This window comes from Delphinapterus leucas, chromosome X (assembly GCF_059928025.1).
Source record: "Delphinapterus leucas isolate spDelLeu-1000000601 "Yukka" chromosome X, BTC_Dleu_Yukka2, whole genome shotgun sequence".
In the NCBI taxonomy this organism is placed as follows: Eukaryota; Metazoa; Chordata; class Mammalia; order Artiodactyla; family Monodontidae; genus Delphinapterus; species Delphinapterus leucas.
In genome coordinates this window covers 133,081,625-133,100,317 of record NC_143150.1, presented here as the reverse complement: position 1 = coordinate 133,100,317, position 18,693 = coordinate 133,081,625, and the positions used below count along the sequence as shown (strand labels likewise).

General features: G+C 46.2%; 1 protein-coding gene across 14 annotated transcripts in view; it reads right to left on the bottom strand.

The window, feature by feature from the left end:
- Positions 1-18,693, bottom strand: part of DHRSX (dehydrogenase/reductase X-linked) — a 343,888-nt gene that overhangs the window by 174,022 nt on the left and 151,173 nt on the right. For all 14 annotated transcript variants that reach the window (XM_089904865.1, XM_089904860.1, XM_089904861.1 and 11 more), the window contains exon 5: positions 11,153-11,360. In XM_089904865.1, coding sequence (XP_089760991.1) covers positions 11,153-11,360 — 208 coding nt within the window. The remainder of the gene's footprint in view (positions 1-11,152; positions 11,361-18,693) is intronic.

The following is an 18,693-nucleotide window of genomic DNA, read 5'->3' as shown; positions in this document are numbered from 1 at the left end:
CTGCAACTAGAGAAAGCCTGCGTGCAGCAACGAGGACCCAACGCAAACAAACAAAAAAAAAATCGCAATAAACGAACTAAATTGACTAAATGATTCAGAAAAGTGAACTGAGAAAATGTGACCAAGGAAAGCACAGAAGGGGAAAAAAATAATAAAAGGAAAAGGGAAATATTAGAACGTAGAAAACAGGACAAGAAAGGGTATCAGAAATCGAGCCTCGTATGCTTAGTTGCCGAGTGAGACTTTCTGAAAAACCTCAATTCTACAAATTGCACACATGGGCGCTTGTCTGTTCCTATGTGACAACCACATCAGCCCCTTTTCGGACTGAGTCCTGCCTCCTGCTGTTTCCTGGGTAGCATCTTTCTACCTCATCAGCATGTCCCCACCGTGTGCCCATCACACGGCCCCTCGTCACAAGACGCCACAGGCAAATTCGGAGGTTTGGCCTCGGCCTCGGGTCCATGCAGTTTAAGCTGAAAATAAGCCCCTAGTCTTTTGTCTGAAAGATGACTCAGAACAAGTCAGCCAAGGGTGACACCGGACAAGTTTGCCGCAGGGCGTCGGCCAAAGGAATTCCAAACAGATCTTTTGTTGGAGGGAGGAATTAAGACAAACATACAGCGCAGTTCTGAGCACAGATGCCCTCCTCTGATCCACGACAACCTCCCAATTATCATCAAGATACTTGTTTTTGCCAGTTTCCTCCTGTCTCTTCCCCCCAGAAGAGGAGAGACCTCCAGGAAAGAGGGAGTTATTAAGTGGGGGGAGAGAAAGGCTGAACTTTCACCTTGGAATTGGGCCATTTCGACCTCACGTGCACACGTTTGCTCCTGAATTACCAGGGCTGTTTGGGAGGGAACAGGAATCCCGAATTTAGAAAGAAGAGAGGGAACCATAAATGTGCACATTCCTCAAGGGTAAACTGACAAGTGATATAACTATGGTTTTCTACGGTAGCATGGAGAAGAGAGAACGGAAATTCTCTAAATATACTATGTGGGTGGGAAAGTCAATACATTTCTCTACAGGAGGAAAAAAAATCAAGAGTACAAGTCATTTCAGGAGAGGTTCCCTGGTGGATTTAAAGATAAATAAACATCCACAGTAGAACTGGAAAAGAATCAAAGCCGATACAGAAGAGGACATGATTCCCCATGAAAGTTTATAAATAAAGCCCGGAGGAATGGCAGAGACACTTGGTGTTTAAAACAATGAAGAGACTGTTGCAATTTTAACAGACAGAAGGCAGCTGAAAGGGAGAATCAATCCACAAACTTAAGCAGAGGTAGAAGAAATTCATGAAATGTCTGCATGGCTTGATTCGAAACATGAGATTTTTAATACGTTGCTTTTGTAATGAATGGTGTCAAAAGGTAGAACGGAAACCATAAAAATATATCTTTGTTTTCAATAAATAATAATCTGTTGATATAACTACTTCATAACTAATTTGAAAGTCGATCTGAAACAAAAGTAGAGACAGTCTTGTGGCAGGCTTTTTGTCGGAGAGGAAAAATTTTTCTCCTGTACTTTTGTGTTCCGTACCTGAGGCCTGCAAATTAAGCCACCAAGTGTCAGATTAAAGAGAGAAGTATACCAATTTTACTTCTAACCTTACACGTATGGGGAACTTCATAGAAAAGAAGAGAAAACCCCAAAGAGCTGGGAAGTCCTCATTTCTCACAAGTTTCTGCTTTTAGTCAGATAAGGGAGGCTCCAGAAAGGCACCCTTCTGCATCTGTTGCTTCTCCAGAAGCTCAAAATAACCTGTATGTCAAAGTGGCATATTTTGAGTTGGCATACTCAGACCCCCATCACTTTCTCTACCTTACAGACAAGAGAAGGAAAGGTGAAAAATGATATTTTGAACACAACATATGCAAACCTGTGTATTGAATCAAAGACTCGATAATCCTCAAAGGGGGTCTTGATTAAAAACTAGGAAAACATTACTTAGAGATGGGAAATTCTATTCCTAAATTGAAGCTTTCTGGGTGGGAAGAGGACACTGGATTTTTTGATACCTGTGTTTCACGTAAACAGTATGTGACATTTACAAGATTGAGGACTGTACTTCGTCTCCATCTGGCATTGATCTGACAGCCGATCTACACCCACTGAAGAAGTTACACGGAGCCACCTGAGACCAGGTGCTAAGTGCACATGGCCCGCTAGTGCCCCCATGCTCAGCAAGATGTCAGGAATGTAGCAGGTCATACATTTCCGCTAAGCAAATGAGGTTTTCAAGTTCTCATCAAAGACAAAATTACTATTGCCTATGACAATAAATGCACACCCACATATTTCTACTTTTAAAAATATACACACATAAAACCTACATTTTTATAAAGTATTGTAGGGGGGGAAACCTTTTCCCTCTATCCTCTTAGGTTCCATCCTGGGGCCTGCAAATCAAACTGTTAAAGGACAGTTTAACAAGAGAAAACAGTTTTAATTACATACATACATAGAGAAATACCCAAAATGATGTGATTCAAGGAGGTGGCCAGATGATAGAGGCTTATATACCATCTTACGGTAAACAAAGGAAAAGGGGTTTTGGGGTTCTGGGCGGAGGAGGCAGGTTATGGGAAGGGAAGAAATGTGTGTATATAAATAAGGACCGTCTTGTTATGCAAATAAGAGTCTCTGGGGTGAAAAGAGTCATCTCCAGGAGTAGCTCTCTCCCTGGAATGGAGACATTACTACAAATAGAAAATCCCTGGATAAATGTAAATTTCCTTTACAAAACAGTAAACTGATACTTTATTTTTTAGACAGTTGGGGGCGGTGGCGGAGGGAAGTAAAGAGCGTTTCCTGGGTCTGCTTGTTCCCAATTGCCTTTAGCTCAAAAGATCGCATGTATCAAAGAGGTACATTTGGGGCTAGCATGTCCTGGTCCCCTTCAGTAGGACCAAAGGTATACCTTGGGAGAACTTTTTCAGGATAATATTAATTTTTCATTATTATAAAAGAAATATATATTGGTTGTAAAAAAAAAATGACAAAGCTCAAAGAAGAATGGAAAATCAATTCCATAGTGATTTCACAGTGTTCTCCACCAAGAAATGGCCATCAATCACACTGCCTGAGTGTGTATATATATTTGTATATACACATATACACATATATGTATATGAATGTGTGTATACATATGTGTAATCACATATATATGTATATATACTCATATATACATACGTGTGTCTATAGATGTGTATATATACTCATATATACATAGATGTATCTGTGTCTACATATATACTCATATATATACATGTCTATATATATACTCATATATATGTATATGTGTCTATATGTGTCTATATATATACTCATATATACATGTGTCTCTATATGTGTATACATATTCATATATACATGATTGTGTCTATATGTGTGTCTATATATATATACATATATACCCATATACGTATATGTGTGTGTGTGTATATATATATGTTTGTGTGCGTGCGTTCCATCCTATCTTAAAGATGGCTTTCCTCACTGGCTTTCCACCATCTTTGACCTACACCGTATTCGTCCTATGCTTTGATGTTTTAACTACGTCCACACGAGTGGTCAAGGTTCCTTCTGCACACTGCTCTCTACTGCCCACAAGTAAACTACCGCCCACCTGTCCTAGAAAACCACTTCGCATTAAGCGTCTCACGAGGAGTCCGTTTCCTGAACTCCCTCAATCCCATGAGAAATCGTGCCTATGACTATGGGATTTCTAAGACAATATCTTGAAAACCATTAATTCACTGAGCTTTCTTGGTGAAGGAAAACCCCAGTGAAACACACATGACCCTGAATGTGGATATGATTAAGGGTATCTGAGGTCTGTGTTTTTGGCATATTATAGAAAACATTATTCCCCTCTTGCCTTTGGAGATCAGAAAAAACCAACCGGCCTGGACAGTTTATTATAAGAAAGGAGCTCTTCATTGATTACCTTGATGGACACCGTGCCGTGTGTGTGTGTGTGTGTGTGTGCACACGCGCTCTGTGTGTGTGTGTGTGATGGCTCACTCCCACTCCAGTAAGACAACTGACTGTGTGATGTTCACTTCATATGAGTAAGTCCCATTTGCTTCCCTTGTAAGTTCAATTCTGAGACAGTAACACATGAGCACGTGGCAAACACAATTATGGAAACTCCACGTACTACCCATAACCTAGTTTCCAGTTGGCGCGTTTTGGATGCTGGCCGAGCCCGGTAATGATCAGTCTGCAAGTAGGACCCATATCCAGCACGTCGGCAAGTAAATAATCCCTCAGCTCCAAACTGAAGTTTTCCCTTGATAAGACAAACAACTGCCTTGCATTCTGCCTTGGTGTCCTAGGTTTAACATGACAGAGGACGATGGAAAGAGAGACCACCCACCAGGACCTCTGCAAGTATCGTGAGCTAAGAGGAGTCTCTGTCCTTCCACGAAGGGAAGTCGGCAGAGACAGCCCGGGATGCGGCAGGGCCACCTGTGAATTCCAGCCTCATCCGAACACCTGCTAGACTTGGTCATAGAAGCACGGCAAGGGTGCTGGCTGCCTGTAAGGGGTCCCAGGACACACACTGAACATGCTAAATGTTTAGTGAAAACCACATCAGTGCAGAACAGCATATTTATAACATGACATGTCACCACAGAGGTGCCACAACCAACAATATACGAGGATGTGAAGACATACCTATGAATAAAATAGTGAAAAACTGCCCCAAAGTTAAGTTTGGGAAACTCAAAGCAAGACAGCTATTTTCACAAGACAGGGCTGTGCCCATAACGTGTCAATGATTACTGTGTCTCCAAAGCAAGTCAAGCTGAAATAACGTGAGCCTTAAAAGGTTAAGGATGGGGCTTCCCTGGTGGCGCAGTGGTTGGGAGTCCGCCTGCCGATGCAGGGGACACGGGTTCGTGCCCCGCTCCGGGAGGATCCTACATGCCGTGGAGCGGCTGGGCCCGTGAGCCATGGCCGCTGGGCCTGCGCGTCCGGAGCCTGTGCTCCGCAACGGGAGAGGCCGCAACGGGAGAGGCCGCAACAGAGAGAGGTCCGCGTACCGCAAAAAAAAAAAAAAAAAAAAGGTTAAGGATCTATCCATTAGAGAGGGACAAATGGTGTGTGCTGTGGGCTGAATTGTTTTCCCCTTCTTCCCATAACACAAGAGGTTATGCTGTGGAGTCCTAACCCCCAGAACCTCAGAATACGACCTTCCTTGGAAATAGGGTCTTTACACAGGTGATCAAGTTAAAATGAGGTTGTTTGGGTGGGCTACAATCCAATATGACTCGTGCCATAAAGCAAACTCCAGAAGCTGGAGAGAAGCCTGGAAGAGACGGAGCCTGGGTGGGTTCCTCCCAGGGCCTCCACGAGGGACCCACCCTGCCTAACCAGCCAACCTTGATCGTGGACTTCCAGTCTCCAGGACTGTGAGACAATAACTTTCCGTTGTTCTAAGGTACCCAAATTTCGGGTCCTTTGTCATGGCCGCCCCAGGAAACTCATACAGTAACCACTGTTTTACAAAAGCAAAAGTTACTTGGAACTGGCGGTCCAGTGGTTAGCACTTCGCACTTTCATTGCCGTGGTCTGAGTACGATCCCTGGTCAGGGAGCTAAGATCCCGCAAGCCACACGGCGTGGCCAAAAAAGAAAAAAGCAAAAGTTCCTTGGTACAAACCATAAAAATGTGGACTTCGCTGATTTACTCCACTGAAGAATAGAGAAGAGAGAAAGCCAAGAAAAATAAGGAGACTTTTCTACGTTCAGAGGAAGTAAGCCCATAAGATATAAGTTTCTTGGGGGTAGAGGAAGCCATGAGGAGAGTATGCTTGTGAGGAATGCTATGCAAGTCCACTCTGAGCCCTGGTCTGTAGCCGGACCTTTGTGGACGGAGCCACAAGACCCAGGGACACGCAACACTTGTACCCAAAGAAGCACCTTGGCTGGTGACACAGGACGTAGCCTAATCCTGCATCCCGAGGGTTCTGTTAACTTTGCCACTAAGAGCAAATCTTAATCTCTTGATCTCTTCCGAGGTCAAGAGTCAAGATGGGGGACTCGCTTTGGTTTGGGTGCAAGGAGAGGAGGTAGGAGGGTACCATTTTCCTAGCCGAGGGCAGCCCAGGAAACAGCTGTCTGCATTAAGAGGGGAGGGTCCAAGGACAAGCAGGACGAGCTGTCCCCGGGAGAGGTGCAGAGGGGTCTTCCCGTGCAGTCACCCTCAGGGCTGGCACGAAGCTGGGGCACCTCTGACGCGACCCCCGCAGAGGGTCCCTTGGGTCCCGAGGTGCCCATGGGTGCAGGAGGCTGAGAACGGAGACAAGTCAGGGTGCAGGGTGGGTAGTAGGCCGACCCATCTCCTGGACACCACGGCGCATCACCTATAGAATGCCTTGCCCACATCTGTGCCCCTGACGGTTCATTTCACATGTCCACGCTCAAGTGTTTGGTCCAGTGCCAGTCTAGATGGTGCCAGGAAGTTATTTTTCAGAGGACATGAACCATGAAACCAGTAGCCTGCGTGTAAAGCAGGAGAGCCTCGGCCATGTGGGTGAGCCTCGTCCTATCAGGTGAAGGCATTCAGGGGAAAAGAATGACGTTCCCCCAAAAGAAGAAGGGATTTGGCCTCAAACACCACAGCATAGAAATTCTACCTAAGTCACCGAGTCTTTAGGTTCAAGATTACAAACGTCACCGCTTCCCTGAATGTCTGGCCTGCTGGTCAACCTTGTCAGCGCCTCCAAGCATGGGAGGTAGTTTCTGAAAACAAGTCCAACTCTAGTGGGGAGCGGGAAGGGGGAGGGGCAATATAGGGGGAGGGGTAATATAGGGGGAGGGAAGTAAGAGATATAAACTGTTATGTATAAAATAAGCTACAAGGGGACTTCCCTGGCAGTCCAGTGGTTAAGACTCTGTGCTTCAGCTGCAGGGGGTGTGGGTTCAATTCCTGGTCGGAGAAGCAGGATCCCACAAGCCACATGGTGTGGCCAAAATAAATAATTTAAAAAATAAAATAAGCTACAAAGATATACTGTACAGCACAGGGAATATAGCCAATATTTTACAATAACTGTAAATGGAATAGAACCTTAAATTGCGACTCACTCTGTTGTACACCTACAACTTATATAATATTTGTGGCAATTTTTAAAAAAAGATGCAACAGAGCTTTGTGTACAGTTGATACCTTTAAAGAAAAGTCAGTCTCTCTCTCCCTCTCACATATACGTAAATTATAACTATAAACATATAATTATAATTGCATAATTACATAAATATTGCAGTGATATATTTTATATCATTTACATATTATATATAATTAAATATTATAGATATACAAGTATTAAATTAAATATAATTTTTTTACTTAAATAGTATATAGCTTTTTCACCCTCTTCCCGCTAAATATAACTTTTTTTTTTTTTTTTTAAACAAAGCTATCCACTACATCACGAGTCTTGTTCATTAACTACAATTTTCCCGAGATTCTGCCCACCTCTTCCACTGGAATTTCTTCTGTAGGAGGAGGGACTGAGTGCAGCCGGGCAGAGGTGACAAGCCCTCTCGTGTGTAACAACCCACCTGGGTTTGGAACACTTTATGCTTTTACAAGTGATTTATGCTTCACAAGAACGCTCCTTACCCAAGCCAGCAAATCAATCTTGGCAATTAACCGACATCACCAGCGGTGTCTACATCAGGTGCGAGCCAAGAATTCACTTTCTTTTTTCTTTTTTTACCCGAAAAGACAGCATGTTTTCAACCCAAGTGGTTCTCAAATGTCAGTGTGCACTAAAAGCCCCTCAGAGGGCGTGTTAAACTTCCCAATGCACACCCTGAGTTTGTTTTGTTTTGTTTTGAACACGGTTTTAACATTTTAACAGTCTATTGTCAAGCCTTTAAAATAGAACAAGAGTTGGGCTCTTTCGGTTTTTTTAAAGGTAATTTTCTGTACGTTTATTATAGAATTAAAAGGTTGTATGTGGCATGGTCTCAAGTGAAATATACACTATAAGGTATATATAAGATTTACCTGGAGGGGGCAGGTTGCTAGGAAATACCCTTTTATTGTCTTTTTAAACAATTTTGATTGCAGTAGAGTTGCTTTACAATGTTGTGTTAGTTTCTGCTGTACAGCAAAGTGAATCAGCTCTACGTATACCTATGTCCCCTCTTTTTTGGATTTCCTTCCCCTTCAGGTCACCTCAGAGCAGTGAGTAGAGTTCCCTGTGCTATACGGCAGGTTCTCCTTAGTTATCTATTTTATACATAGTAAGATTTACAGTATTGTGGTAGTTTCAGGTGTACTACAAAATGATTCAGTCATATATTTGTGTATACATGTGCGTGTGTATACGTACATATATTTTGTCAGATTGTTTTCCCACCCTCAGAGTTTTGATTTCACAAGTGGTGGCTGTGTGGTCTGAGCATCTACCTGTATCATCCATCACTTCTCAGGTGATACAGATGCTGCTGCTCTGGGGACCCCACCTTGAAAACCACGGTCCTAAACGGTCTCATCCCCTTTGGATAACCATTTAGGGAAAAAAATGATACAACAAGATGCCTTTGATGTGATTCGACATAGGAAAACGTAAACAAATACAGGAGGGCAGTTATCACCGCTTCCTGACACACTCACTCCTGCGGGCCATGAGATTACTTCTCTGCAAATGTCAGAGTTTTGTGCGATGCCATAAAAAGCTTCATTTTAGAAAAAGGAAGCTACGGGTGCGCACATCTGCGTTCTCTTGCATATTTCTACACCCGTATTCAAAGGAGAAAACGACAAGAATATTCGTGAAAGAAGCGCCCCACCCCATACACAGGTCCCCTTGTCACGATGCTGGGTTTGTTTTTTTTCTTTTTTTTCTGGCGGTACGCGAGCCTCTCACTGTTGCGGCCTCTCCCGTTGCGGAGCACAGGCTCCGGACGCGCAGGCTCAGCGGCCATGGTTCACGAGCCCAGCCGCTCCGCAGCATGTGGGATCCTCCCGGACCGGGGCACGAACCCGTGTCCCCTGCGTCGGCAGGCGGACTCTCAAACACTGTGCCACCAGGGAAGCCCACGATGCTGTTTTTTACGAGCCGTGTGGAGTCATGCCCCCATCAGATGCAGGAAACACTTGGCGATCCTATACCCTCTGCAGACCCTTTGCCTGGACCCATGCCGATGAGAGAACCACTCTGTCCGAAGACGCCCCTTTGAGGGACGACTGGGCCCCAGGAGTTAAAACACAGGGTGTTGAGTCCAGGGGGAGAAGCAGCCGCATTGCTGTGTGAGTGCTTGAGGCGACATTAGAATCTCTAGAGGCTCAGGGGCCTTTTCATTTTCTTCCTTGCTATGCACGCCCTGTGCGGAAAGCACCGGGTTGGCTAAAGGGCTACGCACACCTACGTGCTGAGAAATAAACGGGGACAACTCAGAAACGGCAGCGAACGAAGTCAGCCCGTTAACTCCATCAGGACCCCAGAGCGTCCGTGACACCCATCCTGGCCCGGCTCAGAGGCCACAGGGCTGGTCCTCCACGAGACCCACACACCCTGAAGGTCTCCTACAGCCCCAGTACAGGTGACCCACAAACTGGGGGCTGAAAGTGACAGGACTTCATCCTCCCCCAGTCCTGGAGACCAGACGTCTGAGACAAATAGCATAGGATAGCAGTTATATGTGGAATCTAAAATATGACACACAGGAACTTATCTACCAAACAGAAACAGACTCACAGACACAGAGAACAGACCTGTGGCCGCCAATGGGGAGGGGGAGGGGGAGGGGGGAGGAGGGGAGGGGAGGGGGAGGAGGGGAGGGGAGGGGGAGGAGGGGAGGGGAGGGGGGGGAGGAGGGGAGGGGAGGGGAGGAGGAGGGGAGGGGGGGAGGGGAGGGGGAGGAGGGGAGGGGAGGGGGAGGAGGGGAGCGGAGGGGAGGGGAGGGGAGGGGAGGGGAGGGGAGGGGAGGGGAGGGGAGGGGAGGGGAGGGGAGGGGAGGGGAGGGGAGGGGAGGGGAGGGGAGGGGAGGGGAGGGGAGGGGAGGGGAGGGGAGGGGAGGGGAGGGGAGGGGAGGGGAGGGGAGGGGAGGGGAGGGGAGGGGAGGGGAGGGGAGGGGAGGGGAGGGGAGGGGAGGGGAGGGGAGGGGAGGGGAGGGGAGGGGAAGGGATGGACTGAGACTCTGGGATTAGCAGGTGCAAACTGTTACATTTAGGATGGATAAACAAGGTCCTACTGTAGAGCACAGGGAACTCTACTCAGTATCCCGGGATAAACCATCATGGAAAAGAATGCGGAAAAAAACGTATATACGTGTACAACGGAATCACTCTGCTGTACACCAGAAATGAACACAACATTGTAAATCAACTATACTTCAATTAAATAAATTTTTAAAATATATCCTTCTTAGTTTCCTCAAGTGTAAAATGACGAATTATAGGATTTACCTCAAAGCATAAATATAAATAGACTGATATGGATGTATGAGTGCCAGTTAGCAAACAATTATTAATACGGGCAGACCTCACTTTACTGCACTTCACCGATACTGCATTTTTTTTACACACTGAAGGTCTGGGGCTGCCCCACGTCGGGTAAGTCTACTGACGCCATTTTTCCAACATCATTTGCTCGCTTTGTGTCTCTGTGTCACATTTTGGTCATTCTCGCAGTATTTTAAACTTTTCCATTATTATTCTATTCGTTACAGTGATCTCTGATCAGGGATCTTGGATGTTACCACTGCAGAAAGATTATGACTAACTGTGGGCTCAGAGGATGGTTAGCATTTTTTAGCAATACGGTATTTTTTAAAGAAGGTGTGTACACTGTTTTTATAGACATGATGCTATTGCACACTTACTAGACTACAGTGTAGCGTAACCAGCACTTTTAGATGCATTCGGAGCAGAAAAGTTCGTGTGACTCGCTTTACCGCAATATTTGCTCCACTGCTGTGGTCTGGAAGCAAACCCGCAGCATCTCCCAGGTCTGCCTGTGTTAGTCAACACAGCTTTCACCTCGAGACAGGTTGATTTACAAACGTTTGGGGGTGTGAACCGCCATCACCTGGGACGAGCACCCCACCCAGTGCGTCGTGGTGATGGGTCACCCTGACCGTCCTGGCAGCACCCGAGACCCCTGGCGACTGGCACCCACCTGCTCTGAAGGTCGTCCAAGTTCAGTTCCCCGACGTAGTGTGTGGCTGAGGACACGGTCACCACCCTCGCGCTACAGCCGGGGGTGCCCGACTCCCGCAGGGTGTCCAGGAGGAGGTTGGTCAGCAGGAAGTGCCCCAGGTAGTTCACACCAAAGTGCTCCTCAAAGCCGTCCTCGGTGGTCCCCTGCGGCACCATCATTACACCAGCTGGGGACACAGGAGGGTTCAGGGACAGTGAGACAGGAGGAAGTGGGATGAGGATGGCAGCAGATGGGAGGAGGCGGGATGGGATGAGGTGGGGGGAGGTGGGATGGGATGAGGCGGGATGGGAAGAGATGGGATAGGATGAAGTGGGATGGGATGAAGTAGGATGGGATGAGATGGGATGGAATGAGGTGGGATGGGAGATGACATGGTTTGGATAACATGGGATGAGATACGATGGAATGAAGTGGGATGGAATGAGGTGGGATGGGAGATGAGATAGTTTGGATAACATGGGATGACATGGGATGGGATGGGAGGAGATGAGGTGGGATGAGGTGAGATGGGATGAGGATGGAAGAAGATGAGATGAGGCGGGATGGGATGGGATGGGGTGGGGGGGGATGGGGTGGGGTGAGGTGGGACGAGGATGGGATGGGATGGGAGGAGGTAGGACAGGATGGCGGCGCTGCCCCCCAGGTGGATGGGGCACCTGCCCAGCGCCAGGAGGGTAGCTCTGGTCCTGGCTGTTGCCCCACCTTCCTGCCTCAGTTTCCTGCTCTGTACACAGTGGGGAAGATGCCAAGAGACCAACAAGACCCCTTCCTGCTCTCAAACTCTGCCCTTCGATGGCCCGAGCTTGTAAATGATGACAAAACAGCAGGACCCCCCAGAAAGTGAGACTGTCCTGAGTCTCCCAACAGTGTCCCCCGGGCCGGTCACTCTTCTGGATGGGAACAGCCATCCACAGATGCCAGGGGCCTGGTCTGAGGCGTGGGCAGCACGGCTGGGACACCAGGGGGTGACGCTAACCTATGGTCCACAGGCAGGTGGACAGAGCACTGATCCCCAAACCCACGTTGCCACGGCAGCCCCTCACTCAGGTGAACCCCACAAGTGAATTCATCCCTCAGGCGCCCTTTGGGGAACTGCAGGCCCCAGCAGGCCCCAGCCAGCCTGTCGGCCATTGGTCCATAAACACATTTGTGAGGCATGTCCTGGGGCTCCGTTCATTCTACCCGTCAGTTTGGGACACCCAAGCCTGCCCTCCAGTGGGGGGCAAAAGTCATCCAAATCCCTGTCCCCAAGTCCCTCCCACAGAGGCCAGGAAACAGGTGATGGGCAGAACACATGCCCGGCCCATATGGTTCCATCTCCTAGAGCAGCCAACGGGCTTGCACGTGTTTGTCTATGTGTGTGTCTAGGTGTGTGTGTGTGCTGCCTGCCTATGTGTGTGTGTGCATTTTATTCGTGCATGGAATCCTGTATGTGTTCACATGTATTTGCACACGTGTGCACATGCACACATTTATACATACATGTTTGTATTTGCATGCACATGTTTACAAATGCCTATCAACTCATACATGTTTCCTTTTGCATATATGGTAGATGCATGTGTATATGTACTTGCATGAATGCCTGCATTTGCATATAACATGCATATGCCTGTGTATATGTGTGCACATTTGTAAGTATATGAGCAGAGTTTTTGCCTATGTGTAAGTGTTCACAGTCAACTATGCATTTGCACGTGTTTATGGGTAATGCATGCACACGTGTATTTCCAGTTGTATATTCGTCCACATAGGCTTTTGTACTTGCATATATATTTGCATTTACAAGTTGTTTTGCATATATGGATGATTTTTATGCACATGTGCATATATATTTTTGCATGTGTATATACATGTCTTTGTACTTGCATGTGTATACACTTCTCTGGGTATATGCATTTGCATATGTGTATATGTTTATGTTGATATGTTTATTTACATGGATGTATAGACATATATTTGTATTTACATATGTATATGTACATTTGTATGTGGCTGTATATCCATTTCTATATGTAATTCTCTGTATATGCATTTGTATATATGTATGTGTTTGTTGATGTGTGTGTTTTTTGTTTTTTTGTGTTTTTTTGCGGTACACAGGCCTCTCACTGTTGCGGCCTCTCCCATTGCGGAGCACAGGCTCCAGACACGCAGGCTCAGTGGCCATGGCCCACGGACCTAGCTGCTCCGCAGCATGTGGGATCTTCCTGGACCGGGGCACGAACCCACATCCCCCGCATCGGCAGGCAGACTCTCAACCACTGCACCACCAGGGAAGCCCGATGTGTGCGTATTTTATGTGGATGTACTCGTACAGGTATACATATATATTTGTATGTGCCTGTGTATGCATTTCTACATGTAATTCTCCATATACGCATTTGTATATGTGTTTGTTGATGTGTATTTTATATGGATGTGTATTTCTATATGTATGTAGTTGTATATATGTATATATATATATTTGTATGTGGCTGTGTATGCAATTTTATATGTAATTCTCTGTATATGCATTTGTATACGTTTGTTGATGTGTATTTTATATCGATGTGTATTTCTATGTGTATATATTTTGTATTTGTGTGTGTATATATATATATATATTTGTATGTGCCTGTGTATGCATTTCTACATGTAATTCTCCACATATGCATTTATATATGTGTATGTGTTTGTTGATGTGTGTGTATCTTATATGGATGTGTACTTCTACGTGTATATATTTTGTATTTGTATAATGTACGTATATTTGCATTTGCAGGTATATGCAATTCTGTATGTAATTCTCTGAATATGCATTTGTATATGTGTATGTTGATGTGTATTTTATATGGATGTGTATTTCTATATGTATATATTTTGTATTTGTATATGTGTGTGTATATATATATATTTGTATGCATGTCATTCTCCATATACGCATTCATGTCTGAGTAACTGTATGTGTGGACAGTTTTCCCAGCTGCACTGCAAGGCCCCTCCCGGGCCACACAGGCCACACTGCACGTCCCTCCACACTCAGGTCCCGGGTAGGTTTCACGACCCCGCACATCCCCACTGCAGGTTCTGAGGTTCCTGAGGCAAGAAAACATCTGATTCAGGCTCTGGCTTTCACAGAGCCAGCCAAGTGCTCTCGGTGTTGCAAGGTGGTAATATTAAAAAAACAAAGCTGTAGGGAGGCTGCAGGCTGATGGCAGCTTCCACAGACAAGGATGGAAGAGGAACCGTGACGGAAGATGCGGCTCCAGACGCAGAAACGAGAAGACAGGGAGTTCAGGTGTGTGGTGTCTCACCCTCACACGCATCCTGGCCACACCTACCTCTCCCCTCCACACCCAACTCTCCCCAAAAACCTCCGGGCTGTTGAAAGTTTCTCCCCTGCGCTGATGACTGTCAAACATCATGAGTATGGCACCGCATGGACAGAGGCCACAGACACGAGAAAAACGAGCTATACGTGTCTTAGGCACTCAACGGAGTGTGTGTTCAAATATACCTACAGCCACTAAAATTCGATGAACAAAACAGATTGGGAGTTTGGGACTGACAGGTTCACACAGCTATATTTAAAATAAAATGCCTTTCCATTAAAACAACATAAAGAAGAAGTGGCTTGGCAAAGTTCACACAGCCAGTAACTTATAGAATTAGAACTAAAAATCCTTTTTTTTTTTTTTAGGTCAAAGGATGATTTTATTTTTAACTTTTATATTGGGGTACAGTTGATTAACAATGTTGTGTTGGTTTCAGGTGTACAGCAAAGGGATTCAGTGATACATATATGTGTACCTATTCTTTTTCAAATTCTTTTCCCATTTAGGTTACTACAGAACTAAAACCCATTATTTTAACTCTAAACCCTACGATTCTTTTTCCCCAGGACCACTATGTAACCAAAAATAGGTTTTCTCAGCTACAGACCTATATGCTCCAGCATGTCTGGTCTCTAAACTTGTGTCATTCTGAGATGAGACACTTTGTTACGATTTTCACAGTCAAATGAATTTGTTGAGATTATATGATATTAGGCTCAAAAATATTCTAAAATGTTGTCTTGTAGTCAATAAAAAGTAAGGTATAAAAAAAAATGTTTCTGGACTTCCCTGAAGGTCCAGCAGTAAAGAATCCACCTTCCAATGCAGGGTACATGGGTTCGATCCCTGGTTGGGCAACTAAGATCCCACATGCCACGTGGCACGGCCAAAATAAATTAAAACTTTTTTTTACTTTGAAAAATGTTTCTGAAGAGCATGCCAGGGTGCCGTTCAGAAGTCATCCAGAAGAAACACAGGCTTTTTGGTTTTCACGTGGACATAAGGTCTGGCATTTAGAGAAAACGCACGCACTTCCCTGGTGATGTGTTTCCTTGATCGCCTAAGTTAGTGGACGAAGCTGGACCAATGAGCTCTGTCAGTGCCTGCAGCGCAGGCAGCCCTCAGCACAGGACAGACCCGTGCATCCAGGGCACTTGGCTGATGTGAGGCTGGTTCAAAGGGACAGTGGCCTCCAAGCAGCCAGACAACCAGCCTGCACATTCGTTTGACACCCGTTTCCTCAGGAGACGGAGTCTGTGTCGCATTCCTCAAATCCTGGCAGCCTCATGAACTTTGCTGTCATGAGTCGAACACAGTGGCAGTGACAATGTCGTACAACGTCCAACGGCATATGCTCAGAAAGACCCCGGAGCTTCCGGTTTTCAGAATTCTGTCTTTCTGGGCACAGACAGCTTCACTAGAGAAGGCTGGCAGTTCTAAGATCACTATTTTGGTGAGGAGACCGCACGTGGGAATCTGGTCGACCAGCTCAGCTGAGGCCAGGCGACGGGCAGGACCAGTTTCCCGCCACAGGAGAAAGCCACCCTGGACGTCTGGCCCTGGCTGACCCATCAGACAACGGCGACCCAGGTGCAACCCCATGGGAGGACCAGAGTGATGACTGCCCAGAATGCAAGCACAACAGTTATTTTGATAGCAGCACTGTTTACGATAGCCAAGACTTGGGAGCCACCTAAGTGTCCAAAGACAGAGGAATGGATAAAGATGTGGTGCATATATACAATGGAATATTAGCCAGAAAAAAGAATGAAATAATGCCGTTTGCAGCAACGTGGATGGACCTAGAGATCATTATACTTCGTGAAATAAGCCAGACAAATACTATAGGATATCACTTATATGTGGAATCTGAAAAATACAACAAACTAGTGAATATAACAAAAAAGAAGCCGACTCACAGGTATAGAGAACAAACAAGTGGTTCCCAGTGAGGAGAGGAAACGGGGGAGGGGCAGCATAGGGGAAGGGGAGTAAAGAGGAACAAGCTATTATGCATAAAATAAATAAGCTAGAAGGACATATGTACAGCACGGGGAACACAGCCAATATTTTATAATACCTACAAATGGAGTATAATGTTTAAAAGTTGTGAATCGCTATATTGTATACCTGTACCTCATATACTATTGCACATCCACTGTACTTCAGTAAATATAAATAAAAAATAAAAAAGGAGACGGTGATTTTGAGCCACTAGGATGGGGGAGTGGTCTGGGCACGCTGAAACGGTCAAGTCCAGGCTAGAGAGCTCCATCTCCTGGGACAAACTGGCAGCCACTAGACATGCCCTTCCAAGTGTCAAAATCCATTGGAAAATGCCCCACATCACGGAGCAGGGGCATTTGAAGGGGGTATGGGGTCAGCAGGAATTATGGCCTGAATCTGGGGGTGTTAACCCACGGCGACTTCCCAGGCTTCCACCTGGTGAGTTGAGGGTAACATTATATAATAAAAGGAAGCTGGTGGCGGTTGTTACTTCCTTACTATAATCTTTGATTCCTTGGACGTTGACAGCAGAGAAAACAGCCAGGAGGCTCGGGTCAGCCAGACATTGGAACAGCTGCACCAACTCTGGATGTCACCCCGCTGGGGCAGAACAGCCGGACTCATCCGTGTTCATGTTCGCTGGGGCACCCGTGGTCCGCTTCGTGGTGACCTGAGCTGAAGGGCAACCCCTCCCCGATCTCCTTGAGGCTGTACCTATTCCATCCGCCCCACTCCGTATTACGTATTTCCTAACGAGAATGTACAAGACAGGACATGTGCGGCAATGACGCAGCCCTGGGGACATGCCAACATGGATCGTCGTTGCATACAAGCTCTGCTGACAGATTCTAGCAGAAACTCACTGACCCCGAGCAACAGTGAGGATGCTCCGGGCACAGCACGAGTTCAAGGTGAGTTGGGAAATCATCACAGTCATCTGAGCAAGGTCTGGGCGGAAATAGCATCGTTGGGGAAAACATATTTTTAAAGCAACAGCAAGGACATCGCTGCCATGCACACAGCTGCCCATCCACCGTGTTCCAGAAGCGTCTAGCCCATCCTGGGGTTCATCCACCGGGGAAGCTGTGTGAGGGCTACAGCCCCACGGAGGCTGGACCCCAAAAAACTCCCGGGGTCCCTGCCCACACCTAAGCCCACAGTAAAGTGAGATGCTGAGAATAATCACGCTGGTTTCTTTTTTTTTTTTTTTTTAAGGTGGACCATTTTCTTAAAATTTCTTTTATTGAATCTGTAACGATATGACTCCTGTTTTATGTTTTGGTTGTTTGGCCACAAGGCCTGTGGGATCTTAGTTCCCCGACCAGGGATGGAACCCACATCCCCTGGATTGCAAGGCGGAGTCTTAACCACTGGACCACCTGGGAAGTCCCTGGTTTCCATTTTTAAAGCAAAATGTCCTAGACAGCTCCCTGGGTAGCAGATCTAACTGCCACAATATTTACTGAACGTCTGGAGCATGCTGAGGGAGAGATTTTAAAGGTTCACCCACGTCGCTGCACTTGTATTTTTTAAATGGATAAAGGGACGATGTCATGTCAGGGCTTCACATGGTCACCCTTGTTAGTGACCATCCGTGAAAACAGCAGCCTCTGCGAACTGACACATAGTAAAAGAAGCCGTAAAAAAGTATCTGCTAGGGACTTCCCTGGAGGTCCAGTGGTTGGGACTCCATGCTTCCACTGCAGGGGGCACGGGTTCGATCCCTGGTCTGGGCACTAAAATCCCGCAAAGCTGCACAGTGCACCCCCAAAAAAATCTACTCGTTGATGGATGCATTTGATTGGGGAGTGGACACACGTCTGTGGCCTGGAATATCTCATCGTCACAGATGGCTTCTATGCTTTGCACCTGTGTTTTTTTTTTTAATTTTTCGGCTGTGCCACACAGCTTATGGGATCTTAGCTCCCCGACCAGGTATCGAACCCGAGCCCTGGCAGTGAAAGCACGGAGTTTTAATCAGTGCACTGCCAGGAAATTCCCCCACTGTTTTTACTTCTATAGATAATTTTTGCCTTGCATAGAAAAGCCAAGCCACTCGTCTGTAGGATGTTTCCAATCCAAAGAAAACGTATACGTTTTGTATCCAAGAAACTATAACGTGTACTGTTTGCACTTGCCTGCTGGGATGTGGGCAGACTCTCTGCACGATTTTCA